This window comes from Rhinopithecus bieti, unplaced genomic scaffold, assembly GCF_001698545.2.
Source record: "Rhinopithecus bieti isolate Rb0 unplaced genomic scaffold, ASM169854v2 scaffold_54, whole genome shotgun sequence".
In the NCBI taxonomy this organism is placed as follows: Eukaryota; Metazoa; Chordata; class Mammalia; order Primates; family Cercopithecidae; genus Rhinopithecus; species Rhinopithecus bieti.
The window spans coordinates 619443-637682 of record NW_016803233.1 but is presented as its reverse complement, the minus strand read 5'-3'; the positions used below and the strand labels follow the sequence as shown (position 1 = coordinate 637682).

The following is an 18240-nucleotide window of genomic DNA, read 5'->3' as shown; positions in this document are numbered from 1 at the left end:
AGGAAGGAAGAAAGAGGAAGGAAGGAAAAGGAAAGGAGAAAAAAATCTAGGGGAGGAAAAAAATTTGAGACAATTCTCCACTTTAATATTTTCTGAAAACTGCAGAAGAAACTCTTGCTCAACAGCAGTGTCAGAAAAGGTTGGTTTAGGTCAAGAAGTGTTCCTGTTCAATTGGAATTCAGTTTGAGAACCAATGCTCTAAGTCTAAGGCAGCATGCTTTCTGTTGCATTTTTTCGTGAAATCAACTTTCTTAATGGCAACTTCATTTGAGTTTTCATTCAAACTGGACATATGGTTAAAAAAACATGCTCTAAACATATACCAATAAAACTTAATATTCACCAGTGTTACCTCTCACCAATGTTTTCCTCCCACAACCACTCACAAGCAACATTAAGGTTCTCACCAAAGAATCCTGTTTTGGCTTAAAACAGCCCCATAGGGCCAAGGCTCAAAATATGAGACAACAGTGCAATGGCAGGTTCCCAAAACGCTTGGAGAAAAATGGAGATTAGAATCCTTAAGAAACAGTTTCCTCTCTAGTAATCAAATACAGTCTGCCTTTAAGCATAAAGACTGCTGACTAGCAGGAAAAGATTACAGTTGTTATAATTCTAGGCAAATGATGGAAAAGTCCATTCTTACTTCACACATTTGGAGCTGAAAGAGGCGCCTTTCCTTCTCCATTTCTTCCGCAATCTCGGCTCCTGTTATCTCTGTGCGGATCATCCCATGTTGTTTTGCGTGCTCTCTTTTCTCTTTCTCAATTTTTGTACTGTAATTAAAGCCAATGTCATCATTAAAAACAAAACACTCATGTACAACACCAACAGCAAACCCTAATACAAACTATGGATTTGGGGTGATAATGTGTCTATGTAGGTTCATCAGCTGTATCAACTGTACCACTCTGGTGGGGGTCAGTGACAATGGGGGAGGCTGTGCATGTGTCGGGTGAGGGAGCATACGGGAACTCTCTGTATCTTCTGCTCAAGAAGGAAGTCTACTAAAAACAAACCACACTCATGTCTTTCCATTAACAAAAGCCACTGATTATTAATTCCCAAAGTTAAGAGGTAAGAATTCTTAAGTTGGTAGAATCAATCAGAAGTAAAAGCCTACATTCAAAGAGAACACACACACTGTATGGATTTTCATACGGGAAACCCCTTACATTTTTCCTTTGATCTTACACATGACAGATTCATATACATTCTCCTACATTTTGGTAGGCACAAAGAAATTTTGATAGTCTACCTACTATTGGGTAAAGCACTTTATAATAAAAAAGAATCAGAAAGTTGGAGGCATGAGGCTTTCCTTGAATATCGATAGCTTGTAAGACTTCAATTATTTCAAATAATTAAAGTATATAATGGGTCTTTGTGGGTATGCACAAAATTTAGTCAAAGGTAATTTCCAATATTCCTCTAAACTTGAGCTATTTCCACATTCCAAGAACACATTTTAATCAGTCAACCACTTGTCATTGGGCTGTACAAAATTCAGAAGAAATCCTAACATATAATTTGGAATCCTATGAAAATGTTCTTCTGTGTGTGGGGAGGTGGCCGGGGCAACCGGTGATAAAGAAGAAAGGCCCACATTAAACCTATAGTAGCTGATGCTAGTGCTCAGCTCTGATAGATGATAATCTGGTAATAATACCAATGATTATAGCCTGCTTTCCAAAAATCCATTAACCTGAAAATGGACTTCTAATTTCAGAAACAACTGGTAATTTCTAGTTGCGAATGCAAAGACTAACTGATTTGACCTTCAACTCTTCTTTAAGTTGTGGTGGTAGGGGAAACCAACCCTGAAGAATGTCAACATCCTTACCTATACACAGACACAGTGGAAAATCCACCGATCAACCCAATGGAAAATCTACTTATAAACCCAGTTGGGATTGACTCTAATACCCTAATGCTATTATATTTAAGAAACTCTTTAATCATGCCACCGTGGCAGTCAAAGAGGAATAACAGGGATTTTAACAGAAAGAGAATAAATCTCAGCTCTTTCTCCACTGATGTGGATAGGAAGAGAAGAAATATGGAGGGACAGGCATAACTTAATAATAAGCGTTTCATGGTGACTTAAACATACATGTCTTTCATTTCTTCTTCCTCCAGTGATCCCACTAAAATGAGAGTAAAGGCATAAGAACAGATAATCTCCCAAAGACAAGAGAATTGAAGACAAAAAAGGATGACAGAATTCAATAAATATTTGGAAGAGCAAGGCTGAAGAGAGAAGGAGAGCACCTCAAACTATAGGGTTCTCTGTCTCCCTCACTTACATAGCTTCCAAAATGCCACCATATGTGATAACTAACAGGAGCCTGAAAGAACTGCAAGGCTCTGAGACAAATCTCAGACACTGACATCTGGAAAACCCCTATAAAAGAGCTGCCTTCACATCCTACAACTCGAAACCTAAAAAGAAGGCTTTCTGCTTTCTTGCTTTCTTGCATCTAATGATGCATATGAGCTTTTAGTCTTTGGGTACCTTGCTCTGAAATATGAATGCATCCAAAGATTGTAAGTCCCCAAAATGAAAGTGAGAGTGAGCAAAGTATTAATAGCAAAAGGGGAGGGTTGGGAAGGAACCAGAGGCAATAAGGGAGCAGATAAAAGAAAAATGTCATTAAATCTTCAGCTAAAATATTGCATCTACAAAACAAGAAACAGAAACTACAAAAAGGCAAAAAAACCAAAAAACAAAAAACAAAACAAAAAAAACCCCAATTGAGCAAAAGAGCTGTTAGAAATTTAAAATGACAGCCGAAATAAAAAAGCTAACTGAAACAGTGGGGAAAAACACTGAAAAAATAACCTACAATATACTACGAATAGAACAGAAAAGAGAGGAAAATTGTAAGAACAGTCTAGGAAGTGAAATATCATATAATGAAAATTCCTGAAAGAGGAAAAAAAGAAAAAAACAGGAGGAATTACAAGAAGTTTCCAGGAGTGATGAACTAAAACTTGTAAACAGAAAAATTGCAAACAATGCACATACCATGGTACTTGAAGACTCTTCATAAAACCTTTTATAGAGATAAGACCTTATATTCTCTAACCGAAAATAAATGAAACAAACAACAACCACGTATCACATACAAATAAACGGGAATCAGAAAGATATTAGATTTTTTTTTTTATTAGCAACACTGGAAAATAGAAAACAATGGAAAAATGCCTTCAACATTTTGATATAAAATTATTATTATTATTATTTTTGAGACAAAGTCTCACTCTGTTGCCCAGGCTGGAGTGCAGTGGTCCGTTCTCTGCTCACTACAACCTCCACCTCCTGGTTCAACGATTCTCCAACGATTCTCCTGCCTCAGCCTCCTGAGCAGCTGGGACTACACGCACCCCCCACCACGCCCAGCTAATTTTTGTATTTTTTAGTAGAGACAAGGTTTTGCCACGTTGGCCAGGCTGGTCTCAAACTTTTGACCTCAAGCGATTTGCCCACCTTGGTTTCCCAAAGTGCTGGGACCACAGGCGTGAGCCACCGTGCCTAAAAATTATTATAATATCATGTTTTATATTTGGCCAAACTCTCCCTTTTTGCGGTGGCAGAATGAAAATAATTTTGGAAATACAAAACCTCAAATCTTTGCCTCCTTTACAGCTGTTCTCTGAAAACTACGGGAGGTAATGGGCCACCAAAATATGGAACTATACTAGTCAAGAGGAAGTAGATTTAAAACTGAAGAGTCAAACGCTATCCCAGGATGGCAGCTGTAACAGCTTATCTAAAGAGCTCTGGAAAGGATGTCTCCAGGAAAGAAAAAAAGAAATGGACAAAATTTAATACTAATAGATATATAATCATTATAATAAAATAAGTAATGTACTTTATAAACAAATATTGACAGGTGTCTGACATCTGCTGGAACAGATAAAAATTCACGGAAATCGGCCGGGCGCGGTGGCTCAAGCCTGTAATCCCAGAACTTTGGGAGGCCGAGACGGGCGGATCACGAGGTCAGGAGATCGAGACCATCCTGGCTAACACGGTGAAACCCCGTCTCTACTAAAAAATACAAAAACTAGCTGGGCGTGGTGGCCGGCGCCCGTAGTCCCAGCTGCTCGGGAGGCTGAGGCAGGAGAATGGCATGAACCCGGGAGGCAGAGTTACAGTGAGCTGAGATCGGCCACTGTACTCCAGCCTGGGTGACAGCGAGACTCCGTCTCAAAAAAAAAAAAAAAAAAAAAATTCACTGAAAATTCACATAGAACTAAGCAAATGAAGAAAGAAGGCAATTATGTCATTAAGAAAAAGCAAACAACTGTACTCTAAGAACAGAAATTCAATCCTATTCTAACATTCAGATTAGCAATGAATGCTTATAATACCCATAAAAATGTAAACACTGAAACTAGTTTAATAAAAAATTGTTCTATTAACCATAATGGATGAATAGGGTGCAAAAGTGATGGGGTGTCTGTGCAAGGGAATGTAATCCTCGTCTACCAGAGCAATACATCACAGCTAAAGCTAGAAAGAGCAAGAGAATACTGAGGAAGGTGTAGAAAGTCAGGAAGCAGATAAAAGAGTTGGAAAAAGGGAAGGGACTAACAGGATCAAGAGGGGCAGGCAGAGGGCCTCTGTGTTTCCATTAGAAGCACATTTGTTGCCTACTTAATATTTTCCCTGTCATGATTTGTAATGAACCCTGTACCATTAGGTATGACATAAAATCACTGAGTTTAGATTGTGGAGGACAACACAGGTAAGTGAGAATTTGCTACAAAGGGTACCTGGTCCATCCTAGAATGCTCTGTTCTACGATAAACTTTAACAATGTTGAAGCCACTGTTATCTGGGGTTTCCATTATATGCCGTCAGAGTAAGTCTTAACTAGTAAAAGCACGATCTGATGTTTTAGTTTATGTACATTTATCATTTTGACCAAATGAAATTTGATTCTTACAAAACTCAGTAGAAACTATTTATTGTATGACTTTCCTATGCTAAACACTGTGACAACTGCTTCAACATACTACCTTATCTTGTCCTCACAACAACCCTGAGAAGTAGGTAATTTTTTATATTATTTTACAAGTAAGGATCATCAAAATTAAGTATTTTGGCTGAAGGTCACAAAACTGGTAATGATTTCTCAGTCTATGATCTAAATCATTGCAAACTTCACTGCGTCCAGAGTTCTAAATGGAAGACCATAGAAAACGTCCAGCCTTCTCCATTACCAAAACTAAAAAATGAACTTTTTTGTGTGGAGTCATTTTGTTTTCTGTAACTTATAACCGCATGAGTCCCAGTACATCAAAGAGACAAATGCTTGTTTTCTTTCTTTCCTGCACCACTATACTATACTTCAGTGACAAAGAAGTCTATCTTAGGAAAATTGTTGACAGGGATTTACTAAGCAAACAAATAAAACCTGCCTTCATAACGTCTTAAATTCGGGACCCACTCAACTTGCTATTCCTGTTATACATTTCCAGGTCTGAATAATTCTTTTATTTCTTCAATGAAATAGTACATATACTATGAGTCATTAGGCACTGGTAGATTAACACCATATATAAGAATAAAGTGGTTGTGGTCTTCACCAAATTTAGATTGTAGAGGACAACATAGAAAAATGAACAGCCAGGCCGGGCACAGTGGCTCACGTCTGTAATCCCAGCACTTTGGCCGAGGTGGGTGGATCACCTGAGGCCAGGAGTTCAAGACCAGCCTGGCCAACATGGCGAAACCGTCTCTACTAAAAATACAAAAAATCAGCTGGGTGTTGGTGGTGGGCTCCTGTAATCCCACTTACTTGGGAGGCTGAGGCAGGAGAATCGTTTGAACCCAGGAGGCAGAGGCTGCAGTGAGCTGAGATCACGCCATTGAACTCCACCCTGGGCAACAAAAGTGAAACTTTGCCTCAAAAAAAAAAAAAAAAAGAAAGAAAAAAGAAAATTAAAAAAAAGAAAAGCCAGACAAGTTCATATGTTGAGTGAGAAGTACAAGGAAGAGCACCTGTACCATCTCAGAATGCTTCATATTCTAAGTCATTTATAATATTAAGCACCAGATACTTATAGTATCTCTTTAGCCAACAGAGATTTAAATAATATAAATACAGTTGTACTAACTAATATTGGTAGTACTTTAGTTGACAAAGTACATGTTACATCATGTTTTGTTGTTCCTATGTCCTACAAAGAAGACATATTCTACAAGTATAGAACAAGGTTTTTTCTTCCCCCTTTGTCCTCCCATTTTCTAAGTACTTAATGCTATTCGATTCCAAGTTTAAGCACCACTGCCTCTGGACAGGGGCAGTACTTAGCTTACAAGTTGAGTACTCATGACCCACTTTTCATACAGAAAGATTCATAGCCCACAGCATTCATTTATCAGTTGACCATTTTAATAACCTTTTTGTTCTCTGCTGCATTTAGAACTGTCAATGTACGGATATATTCCTAAGACAGCAAGTCCCTAACAATGCACTTTTTACATAATTACAAAAGTAGTTTGGGAAAAACATAATTAATCGTGAATTTGCTTTTCTTTTGCTTGTTTTTATCCTGCTGCTATTGCTGCCTACAGAAATGTTTTATTCTCTTATATTTTAGTTGTCCAAGACTTTTATTAAAACCTTTAAAAATACGTATCTCCTCCCACCCCACCCTCCTGCTTGGTGTTACAAATGTCTCAGAATAATAATAGTAATAATAATAAAGGAACGTGGTACAATTACACACAGTATCAACATGGTCCGAGCACCTTGCAAAGTGCTTAGTGCCCTTATCCCTAACAAGAACTCCACGAGGTTGGTGGTCTGACCTCAGTGCCCATGCTATGCTGAGGCTCTGTGGTCAGACAGACCTGGAGTGAATGCCAGATGGACACGTAACTAGCTTTCTAGCCTTTCACGAGCCCCTTAGCCTCTTTAGGCTTCAGTTTCCCTGATGTATATAAACAGAGAGTAAAGTTGTACAGATAGTTTCCTGTGAAGAGGTCATACATGCAAAAAACACTTAGTGCAGGTCCTGGCAGGCACCAAGATGTCACAGTATTAGCTGTTACTTTTATTATTTCCTAATTGTTACACTATACAGAAACATAAATGGTCCATAATTACATGCTATCTATAATGAGAGCCATAGGCCTATAACTTGATAGTAACAGCAGCTGTAAATGCCAAAACAACTGATAGTAAAAGTACCTCTCCCTTCAGACAAATAGCACAGGAGATGCAACCACTTTAGGTCAGTGTACCCAACCTCTTAGCCCTAATAAGGATATACCAGAGGATACACTAAACAAGTTTTTGTTGAGAAGTTATTAGTTAAGAGGTCTGTCCTTTCTCCAGTTTTTTTTTTTGGTTCAAAATTCACAACAATATTAAAAAACAAACAAAAACTAAACAAAAAACCACTTACAACTTTGTCTCATAATCTTTCCAGGCTTTGTCAAATGGCTTCTTGAGATCCTTAGAAAAGAGAAAATGAAATTAAAATTGCATCAACTTTGGCTGAAAATGAATAAATAGTTTTGAAATAACATCTTAGCAAGAATTGCTTCCTTTATAGGACACTGGGAGCTTCACTTTCATGCACATTACACCATTTTATTTATTTATTTATTTATTTATTTATTTATTTATTTATTTATTTATTTTTGGACAAGGTCTCACTCTGTTGCCTCGAATGGAGTGCAGTGGCGCAATCACAGCTCAATGCAGCCTTGAACTCCTAGGCTCAATCGATCTTCCCACCTCAGCTTCCTGAGTAGCTAGAACTACAGGCACTCAACACCATCCCTGGCTAACTTTTGTACTTTTTTTTGCAGAGATGGGGGTCTCATTATGTTGCCCAGGCTGGTCTTGAACTCCTGGGCTCAAGCGATCTGCCTGCCGTGGTCTCCCAAAGTGCTTGGATTATAGGCATGACCACTGTGCCTGGCCAACATCACACCATGTATTATATACACAAGAAGCATGAGAGAGGAAAGAAGGGTAAGCGCCCTGGTCATGCTGATGAAGCAGGAGCCTGAGGTTCAGAGAGGCTGGGTCCCCAGTGGTCACACTGTGGGAACCAAGACTAGGGCTTAACTTCTCTCTCCCACCCATGGAGAACCTTCCCAATCTTCTTGAAAGTGTCTAATCTCATTCCTCTGTCAATACCATTATGTGAAGTGGCACATTTTTTCCAATGATCATTTTCCAAGAGCATTTTTAATGCTGAAAATGTTTAAAGACTCTTTCAAATACAAGTACTACTATGATCTTAAAAGAGGAAAAAAAAATCAATCCTTTCAAGTTAAAGTGAAAATCAAATTTCTGAACACTTACTCCTTTGACTCCCTTTAGGTCTCCTTTTAACAAGGAATCCAAGGTGAAGATCACATTGTGGCTCAGCCCCTGGAGCTGAAAAAGCAAAGGGAAGATGGGAGATGGTTAAAAAATAAAGTCCACATGAACAATAAAACCAGCTACTATTGACTGAGCATTTTCCACACACCAGTGTCTGTTGAAGGGCTTTCCATGCATTATTTCATTGAACCTGCATGACACCTCTGTAGGTTAGGTGACATAATTATCACCACTTTGCAGGTGAAGGAACAGAGATGGAGTCATTTGTGCAGAACCATAAAGCATGTGAGTGAGGGGCTAAGATTTGAATTTAGGCAGTGTAGGCTGGGCATGGTGGCTCATGCCTGTAACCCCAGCACTTTGAGAGGCTGAGGCAGGCGGATCACTTGAGGTAAGGAGTTCGAGATCAGCCTGGCCAACATGGGGAGACACTGTCTCTGCTAAAAACACGAAAATTAGCCAGGTGTAGTGGTGTGCAACTGTAGTTCTAGCTACTAGGGAGGCTGAGGCAGGAGAATCATTTAAACTTCGGAGGCAGAGGTTGCAGTGAACCGAGATCACGCCACTGCATTCCAGCCTGAGTGAGAGAGACTGTCTCCAAAAAAAAAAACAAAAAACAAAAAAAATGAATTTAGGAGGTGTAGCTCCAGAGCTTGCTTAAACACTATGTTACAGTACACGTATATGTATACAAATAATTCCTCAAATCACTGTAGCACTTCCATTAACACCTCTGCCAAAATTGTAGCTCTTACAATGAATTTTCTTCAACTGCTTCTGTCAGAGTAAGGAGGGGCTTTTTCCATTTCCTTTTCACATGTTTTTATACCATGTATCATTATCTGAAATTGCTGTGTTTGGGGTTTTCTTTGCTCAGACTTACCTTTTAATTTTTAGTTTTTATGGATACATAATCGTTGTATTTATGAAGTACATGTGAAATTTGATACAAGGGTACAATGTATAATGATCGAATCAGGGTAATCGGGGTTTCCCTCACCTCAAGCATTGATCATTTCTTTGTGCTAGAACATTTCGATTCCACTCTAGTTATTTTGAAATATATAATAAAAATCATTAACTACAGTCACGCTGCTGTGCTACCTAACACCAGACTGTGTTACTTCTATCTAACTGTATTTTTGTATCTAATAACCAATCCCTTTTTATTCCTTCCACCCTACTATGCTTCCCAGCCTCTGGCAACCATCATTCTATTCTCTATCTCTGTGAGATCAATTTTCTTTTTTAGCTCCCACATGAGACAGAACATGCAATAATTGTCTTTCCGTACTTGGCTTATTTCACCTAACATAATGTTGGATCCATTTTGTGGCAAGTGGCATGATTTTGTTCTTTTTTTTTTATGGCTGAATATTCCATTGTGTGTATATACTGTATTTTCTTTATCTACTCAACTATTGATGGACACTTAGGTTGATTCTGCATCTTGGCTACTGTGAATGGTGCTCCGATGAACATGGGAGTACGAGTTGATACAGTGATTTCTTTTCTTTTGGGTATACACCCAGCAACGGGATTCCTGGATCTTACGGTAGTTCTCTTTTTAGTTTTCTGAGGAGACTCTATACCATTTTCCATAGTGGTTGTACTAATTTACATTACCACCAACAGCATATGAGGGTTCCCGTTTCTCCGCATCCTTGCTAGCATCCATTACTGTTCTTTTTACAAAAACCATTTTAACTGGCATGAGATATTTCACTGAAGTTTTGACTCGCATTCCTCTGATGATTAGTGATGTTGAGCATTTTTTAATAAACCTTTGGGCCATTTGTAGGTCTTCTTTTGAGAAATACCTTTACAGATCTTTTGACCATTTTAAAACTGGATTTTTTTCCTATGAGTTGAGATCGTTATATATACTGGCTATTAATCCCTTGTCAGATGGGTAATTTGCAAATACTTTCTCCTATTCTGTGGGTTGTCTCTTTACTTGGTTGATTGTTTCCTTTGTGGTGCAGAAGCTTTTTAACTTCATATGATCCCATTTGTGTTTGCTCATTTTTCCTTTGGTTGTCTGTGCTTTTGAGGTCTTTCTCAAGACATCTTTGCTGAGAGCAATGTGCTGGAGAATTTCCCCCAAAGTTTTCTTCTGGTAGGTTCACAGTTTCAGGTCTTAGATTTAAGTCTTTAATCCATTTGGATTTGATTTTTGTATATGGTGACAGATAGGGTCTAGTTTTATTCTTCTACATATGGATATCCAATTTTCCCAGCACCATTTATTGAAGAGGATATTCTTTCCCCAATGCATGTTCTTGGTGCCTTTGTCAAAAATAAGATGACTGTGAGTATGTGAATTTATCTCTATTTGGTTCCACTGATTTATGTATTTATTTTTAGTTTTAGTTTTTGAGATGGAGTATCACTCTGCCGACCAGGCTGGAGTGCAGTGGCATGATCTCTGCTCACTGCAATCTCCGCCTCTTAGGTTCACGCGATTCTCCTGCCTCAGTCTCTTGAGTAGCTGGGATCACAGGCATGCACCACTACATCTGGCCAATTTTTGTGTTTTTAGTAGAGACGAGGTTTCACCGTATTAGTCATGCTGGTCTCAAACTCCTGACCTCGTGATCTGCCTGCCTCGGCCTCCCAAAGTGCTGGGATTACAGGCGTGAGCCACTGTGCCTGGCCTATGCATCTGTTTTTATGCTAGCATCATGCTGGTTTGATTATTATAGCTTAGAAGTATAATTTGAGGTTAGGTAATGAGATGCCTCCAGCTTGTGTATTCTGTCTCCCTCACTAGTACATAACCTCGATGAGGACAGGGACCTTGACCTTTCTGTTCACAGCTATATCCTTAATGCCTAGATTCCATTAAAAAGATATTTAGGAAGTGCAATCTATAGCCGGGAAATATATATATATATATATTTTTTGTTTGTTTGTTTGTTTGTTTGTTTCACTGCTCTGCGGCAGTGGCCTCAGTCTCCTTGATTTTAAGATGCTACAAAGAGGAATCTACAAAGGAGAAGGAGATGGAGATGCTACCCAGCTGCAGAGAAGAATGATGGGGGGAACCAAGGAAGGCAGAGTCAGGTGTGAAAGGAGTAACCAAAACAAGGACTGAGAAGAGTTTTTAACTACTTGTCTTCAAGGAGACCCCAAGTAATCTTGATAAAATCAAGTTTTAGTAGCGTGGAACCCAAGACTGCAGAGACCTGCAGGACCAGATTATAGATGGAAAGGTTTGTGGGTCCCCTCACTCAAGAAATAATTTTACTCACACGTAAGTGTATTCAATTGTCAGTCTGTCTATCCATCCATCCATCATTAATAAGACATCTACTCTGTGCCACATACTACACTAAAAGCTTGACAGGCAAAGATGAATAAACACTGTTCCTACCTGTAGAGAGTTCATATTCTAGGAACAGAGGCAGTCACTACACAGCCAACTCTACTACATTATGCTATTATGTGTTAGTGGCAGAGGGACAGAGTGGTGTAAGAAAGACCAACGCTGACTTGGAAGGGCTTTGTGCATGACTCTCTTAACCACATCTGTAAAGCAGAATATTATAACCTATTGCAAGCAGCTGTTGTGAGGATGGAATTAGTTAATATGTGAGGATGGCATGAGTTAACATGTGTGCTAGCTTACTCCCTGATACCTAGAAGTGTTGAACACATGTTTATTTTTTAAATGCTATGGGATGAAAATATGAATAAGAAAATGAGGGAGCAGAGAGGGGCGGGGAACAGGAAGGCTTTTCCCACCAGACAGCTTCTCTGGTGACACAAATCTAAGAAACAATCACTTCTTTCTTATTTCAAAGACAAAGGGATTTCTACCAAGACAATTCTGTCTGTGATTTTGCCAACAATCACACAGCAACAGCCTGGCTGGCAAGCCAGAGAGCTATAGTCTGAGAGTCTACATTCTGTGAGACTCTAAGACACTGGTTCTTGGGGAGTGGGGCAAAAAATAAAAAATAAAAAATCTTAGCTGTTATAACTGTCTGTGGCCCTCCAAATGGCCACAGTATATAACTGATGTCAACTATGTCTATTACCTGTATTAAAATTTCATGGGGGGAACGATGGGGGACCATGTCTAAAAAGGCTCTTGGGGAAAAGGAGGAAGGCTTTGGATCATAATGAGGAAAAAAAAAGGTTGAACAACACTAACTGGGTCTGAGACTGAAAAAATGAAGATCAATAGGACTCACCCTCTGTTTTATAATGACAGCTGAAATAATGTGCTCTGAGTCCCTCAGTTTCATTCTTGGAGTACAATTCCCTAGCATCCCCCTATCCTATGGGCCTTAGAAGTTTGGATGGATGGCAGGTAAGTAAGGTTGCGGGGGGCCTGACCCACCCTTCACTAGTCAAGCTATTGCCTACCTTTCCTCTGTTCATGGAGAACCTTACCTTATTTTTCTTCAAAGCACTTACCATCCCTACCCATTTGTATATACGGTTGTTTCCCTATTTGTTGCTGTTTCCCCACCCAGTTTGGTTACCAGCTTGGGAGAGAGGGGTCTATATGCTCACTGCTATATTCCCAGAACTTAGAACACTGCCTAGCACAGAGCGGTGCTCAAAAAATACTTGCAGAAGAAATGAAATACAGAATCATTTGTGGACAAGGTTCCTTTTTACATGGCTATCTATACTGATGGAAAGTTACGTGCTTATCAATAGGGCACTGGCCAAATAAATTACAGAGCTTCTAAACAACAGCCAAAAAAACGAGAAAGCTCTTTATGCTTCACTTTGAAAATACCTCCAAGATAAATATTTATATGATAAAAGCAAGGTATAAAACATTACTTACAGTATGCAATAATTTGCATAACAAGGAGGAAAGAAGGCCAGGTACAGTGGCTCACGCCTCTAATCCCAGTGCTTTGGGAGGCCAAGGCGGGCGAATCACTTGAGGTCAGGAGTTTGCGACCAGCCTGGCCAACATGGTGAAACCCTGTCTCTACTAAAAACACAAAAATTAGCCAGGCATGGTGGCACACATCTATAATCTCAGCTACTCGGGAGGCTGAGACAGGAGAATTGCCTGAACCTGGAGGTGGAGGTTACAACCTGGAAGGTGGGAGCCGAGATTGCGCCACTGCGCTCCAGCCTGGGCGACAGAGCAAGACACCATCTCAAAAAAAAAAAGAGGGGGGGAGTCTATGCTTTAATTATTTCTGAAATAATACGCAGAAATCTGTTGATACCAATTTCCTCCAGGGTTAGAAGCTGGGCAAAGAAATAGGGTGGGAGAGGAGATTTTTGCATTTAAAAAAAATTGTAATATGTAATATATTGTTTATGTAAAACTCAAAATTTAAAACAAAATATGAAAAGACAGTGATTATAAATAATCCCTTTTCAACTCTTTGTTCTAAATTATGGTTTGCATCAATGCCTCAAATCCTTTGTGAAATGAAGCAGAAAATTAAAAAAAAAATACATTAATGTTATTAGTACTTTGAAGGCTGTATTATAAAATAACAATTAAAGAATTATGAAACTCTGTGGTTAGAAATGAATGTGAGGGTTGTTCCAAATAAAAAGTGCCTCAAACCATGTACTGACCACACACTAAACACACACAGTAACTTCTTTTTTTTTCAAAAAGTAGATATGGGGTCTTCTCTTGTTGGTAAGGCTGGTTTCCAACTCCTGGCCTCATGTGATCTGCCTGCCTCTGCCTCCCAGAGTGCTGGGATTACAGGCATAAGCAACCATGCTCTGCCACACATAGTAACTTTTTAATGTCATCATTGTGGTTAGGCATGAGGGGAAGATAGAAAACCCCAATAATTAAGAATTTCTCCATGGTTATCTACACACATTCTTGAGGGCTCATAAGAAATCATGAACGCAAAACATGTATTATGAATTCAGAATGTTCCCAGTGACTAGTCAATGAAAAGGCTACAGGAAAAAAAAATCAAAATTTACAAAGTCTTTCCAACTTACTTTCCAGGAAAAGGTAGGTTAATTAAAAAAAAAAACTAGCACCGAAAAGTTTAAGTGCCAAGTGAATAGTAATTACCTGTGTCATCATAAAGACACAAAGAAAGGTTTAAGAGAAAGCAAACCAATCTCAAGAGGAGGAAATTTTAGGAAATATTCATTGGGGGGGCGGGGGGGCAAAAAAAAAATCCTTTATTGGAGATCTCAAAGAAGGGAAAACCTATTCTCTCAGTTATTTTAGGTGATTATTGTGCCACAGAGATGGAGAATATGACTTTGCAGTCATGAGATTCTATAAATTTCCTGTGTTTTCATTTTTATAGTTCTTTCAGGAATCCTTTATATTAGCAGTCCCCAACCTTTTTGGCACCAGAGACTGGTTTCGTGGAAGACAGTTTTCTACAGATGGCAGGGGTGGGGAGTTGGTTTCAGGATGAAACTCTTACACCTCAGATCAGCAGGCATTAGTTAGATTCTCACAAAGAATGTGCAACCTAGGTCCCTCACATTCACAGTTCACAACAGGGTTCGGGCTACTTTGAGAATCTAATGTTACCACTGATCTGACAGGAGGTGGAGCTCAGGAGGTAATGCTTGCTCACCCACCACTCACCTTCTGCTATGTGGCAAGGTTGCTAACAGGCCATGGCCCAGGGGTTAGGGGCTCCTCCTTTATATGACCTGAGCAAGAGTTTTGCAAACTGATGTGTAGCAGTCGTCTCCAAGGCACTTACAATACAGCCAATATAATACAATAACAATATCAGTAAACTTCCTGTATCACCTTCATTATCTTTAATAAATTTTTAAAAAGGCTTTCAAATCCATTATATAATTATTTCCCATTGATTTTACTAAAATTCTATTGATTACTCTATTACCATTTACTCAACTTCCAAATCATTTCCTTTCCTTTATTGATAACGCTGAATTAACATAAGTTCTTTACATGATTCAAGTCTACAAGAAGTTGAAGGGTATGTTTTTGAAAATGCATTTTTTTCATTTTATTAAGCAAACAACACATTTAAAATCATTTCAGGACCAGGAATGGTGGCTCATGCCTGTAATCCAAGCACTTTGGGGGGCCAAGGTGTGAGAATTGCTTGAGTCCAGGAGTTTGAGAACAGCCTAGGTAGTACAGCAAGACCCCGTCTCTTTAGAAATAATAATAATAAAAAAAAAGATGAGCTGGGCAAGATTACAGTGAGCTACGATCCTGCCACTGCCTGAGTGACAGAGTGAGACCCTATCTCTTTAAAAAAAAAAAAAATTCCAGAATGATATTTAGGTATGGTACATAGTTTTGCTTTCCGAACAAATTGCTTCTAGATTTCTCTCCTAAAAGAAGAGGTATTCCCCCTGCTAGTACATACATCAAGCCTAACCAGAAATTTGGAGTTAATCAAACATAGGGAGGCTGAGGTCTACCTTCCATCATGCAAAAGGGACTTATGGAAGCAAGCAACTGTAATTAATATTAAACTTGACAAAAAGAGTCATTTATTCCCTACAATTGCTTCAACACTGCCAGCAATATACAAGTAGCCCCTGTTATCCCATTCACTGGAGATGACTTCATAGTTTTTCCTCTGTATATATAAACATATATCTTCTGCTCTGATTTTTTAAATGTCTTTATGCTTTACCACTAAAAGAAATGATCTCACTTACTGTTTACTGAGTTATCACCTTTCCTCACTAGAAGGTTTGTTTCTTAAGGGGAGGCCCTGTATCTGTTTTGTTTACTAACTGATCAGATCCCAAGGAAGGAATCAAGAAGCAGTTGCAGGCCACGCACGGTGGCACATGCCTGTAACCCGAGCACGTTGGAAGGCTGAGGCAGGCGGATCACCTGAGGTCAGGAGTTTGAGACCAGCCTGGCCAACGTGGTGAAACCCTATCTCTATTAAAAATACAAAAATTAGCCAGGTGTGTTGGTGGGCGCCTGTAATCCCAGCTACTCAGGAGGCTGAAGCAGGAGAATCTCTTGAACCTGGGAGGCGGAGGATGCAGTGAGCTGAGATCACGCCACTGCACTCCAGCCTGGGTGACAAGAGTGAAACTCTATCTCCAAAAAAAAAAAAAAAAAAAAAGCAGTTGTAGGTCACACTACTACCATTTCTAGCTTGCCTGAATACTGCCCAACTCAGCTCCAAGCCCCTCTACGGGCCTGTAAGTGGAGTGCCCTTAAGGCCTCACTCCAATAAGCTACCCTGTCCTGCTGGAGCAGCCAACCAGCAGAAAGACAAGGAGTCAGCAGGGCCTTGTTTTTTCTTGCCTCTGACAGGAGAGCAGAGCACAGTTCTACAAATGGTACTTCCAGGACACCTACATGCACACAAGACTGTATTAATTAACGAGGACATAATTTGCTTGCTTTGTCATCTTGCATTAATCTTGACATTCCCTCTCCACTGCCCATTGGTTCTCTCTCTCTCCAGAATTGAAACAGTTTCTCTGAAAGTAAGGCTAATGCAAATCTGCTGACTTGCTCAATACATTGGAAAATCCAATTAAAATAATGAGCCAGCTCCCAGCAGTTAAGTCTGCGATTCCCTGGTATAAATTGGGTATTCCGTCTAGTATATTAACTCCTTCAGGTCCTAGAGAGTTATAATACTTGAAGCTATTTAAAACTGGTGCCTCCTGAAGTGGCAGGTCAAAAAATAAAACTAAATAAAAATAAAACTGATGCCTCATCATTAGGCTGCTTTCCAAGGTACTGTGATACAGAGGAAAGAATCCCAGAGGCATGTGGCCACTCATCACTCCTGGCCTGCGTGAACTGGGAAAACCGCTTAACCTTGCTGGTGTCCCAGCACCTTCCTGAACTAGCCCATGCCAGCATCAGTGGATTGAGACAGAACCGACACCAACGGGCCAGGTACAGTGGCTCATCTGTAATTCCAGCACTTTGGGAGGCTGAGGCAGGTGGATTGCTTGAGTTCAGGAGTTCGAGATCCACCTAGGCAACATGGTGAAACCTTCGTCTCTACAAAAAAATATAAACATTAGCTGGGCTTGGTAGTGCATGCCTATAACCCCAGCTGCTCAGAAGGCTGAGGTGGAAGGATTACCTGAGCCCAGGAGGTTGAAGCTGCAGTGAACTGAGATTGTGCCATTGCACTCCAGCCTGGGCAACAGAACAAGACCCTGTCTTAAAAGAAAAAAGAAAAGAACTGACACCAATGAAACTCCACTTTATTCCAGGCCACAGAGGTGGCTCGTTTCACACACAAAGTCTCATTAGCTGCTACTGGTAACCCTACAAGGTATTACTAAATAACTTGGCCAAACACACACAGTTACCTGAGACACAGTGGATGCAAACACAGGCAAAATGCCTGACACTACTGTAGGGCAAGTGCCCTGATAGCAGTAACTTAAGCATACCCTTAGAATGACCCTGTGGCAGATGTACCTGAATGTGTGTTCTGAGCTAGGGAATCCCGGGAGTAGCAATCACAGAAATTCGTTCCTTGCCTATGAGAAATGTCCGAGACCCCGGCCCGTCCTGTGGAACACAGGTCATACAGAAGATTGAGGCCTTGAGTTTTGGGTTCCATGAAGGTTGCCAGGTGAAAGTCATTAAGGGGAGTGTTAAGTGAAAATCCTATATAAGCTACATGCTGTTCACTAGTGGCTGAAGTTTTCTTGTCCAGCCTGCTGCCACTCGACTCTCTCCCCTGTATGTAAGCCCTTAATACATCCCATGTCTCATTTGCTGGCTCTGGGACTTTTCATTGGCCTCTTGAACCTGGTGCCTTCCCTACTGAGGCTAGGGGTTCGGCACAACAACCACGTAATACCCCTTAATTAACCCTTAATTAAATGTAACCAGGTTTATTTTCATAAGATTATTTATTTATTTATTTATTTATTTATTTATTTATTTATTTATTTATTTTTGACACAGAGTCTTACTCTGCCA

General features: G+C 39.8%; 1 protein-coding gene across 1 annotated transcript in view; it reads right to left on the bottom strand.

Moving 5' to 3' along the window:
* ASAP1 (ArfGAP with SH3 domain, ankyrin repeat and PH domain 1) overlaps positions 1-18240 on the bottom strand; it is a 399491-nt gene that overhangs the window by 136430 nt on the left and 244821 nt on the right. Inside the window, 3 exon segments of the mRNA XM_017870527.1 lie at positions 647-776; positions 7426-7475; positions 8337-8411. Coding sequence (XP_017726016.1) covers positions 647-776; positions 7426-7475; positions 8337-8411 — 255 coding nt within the window.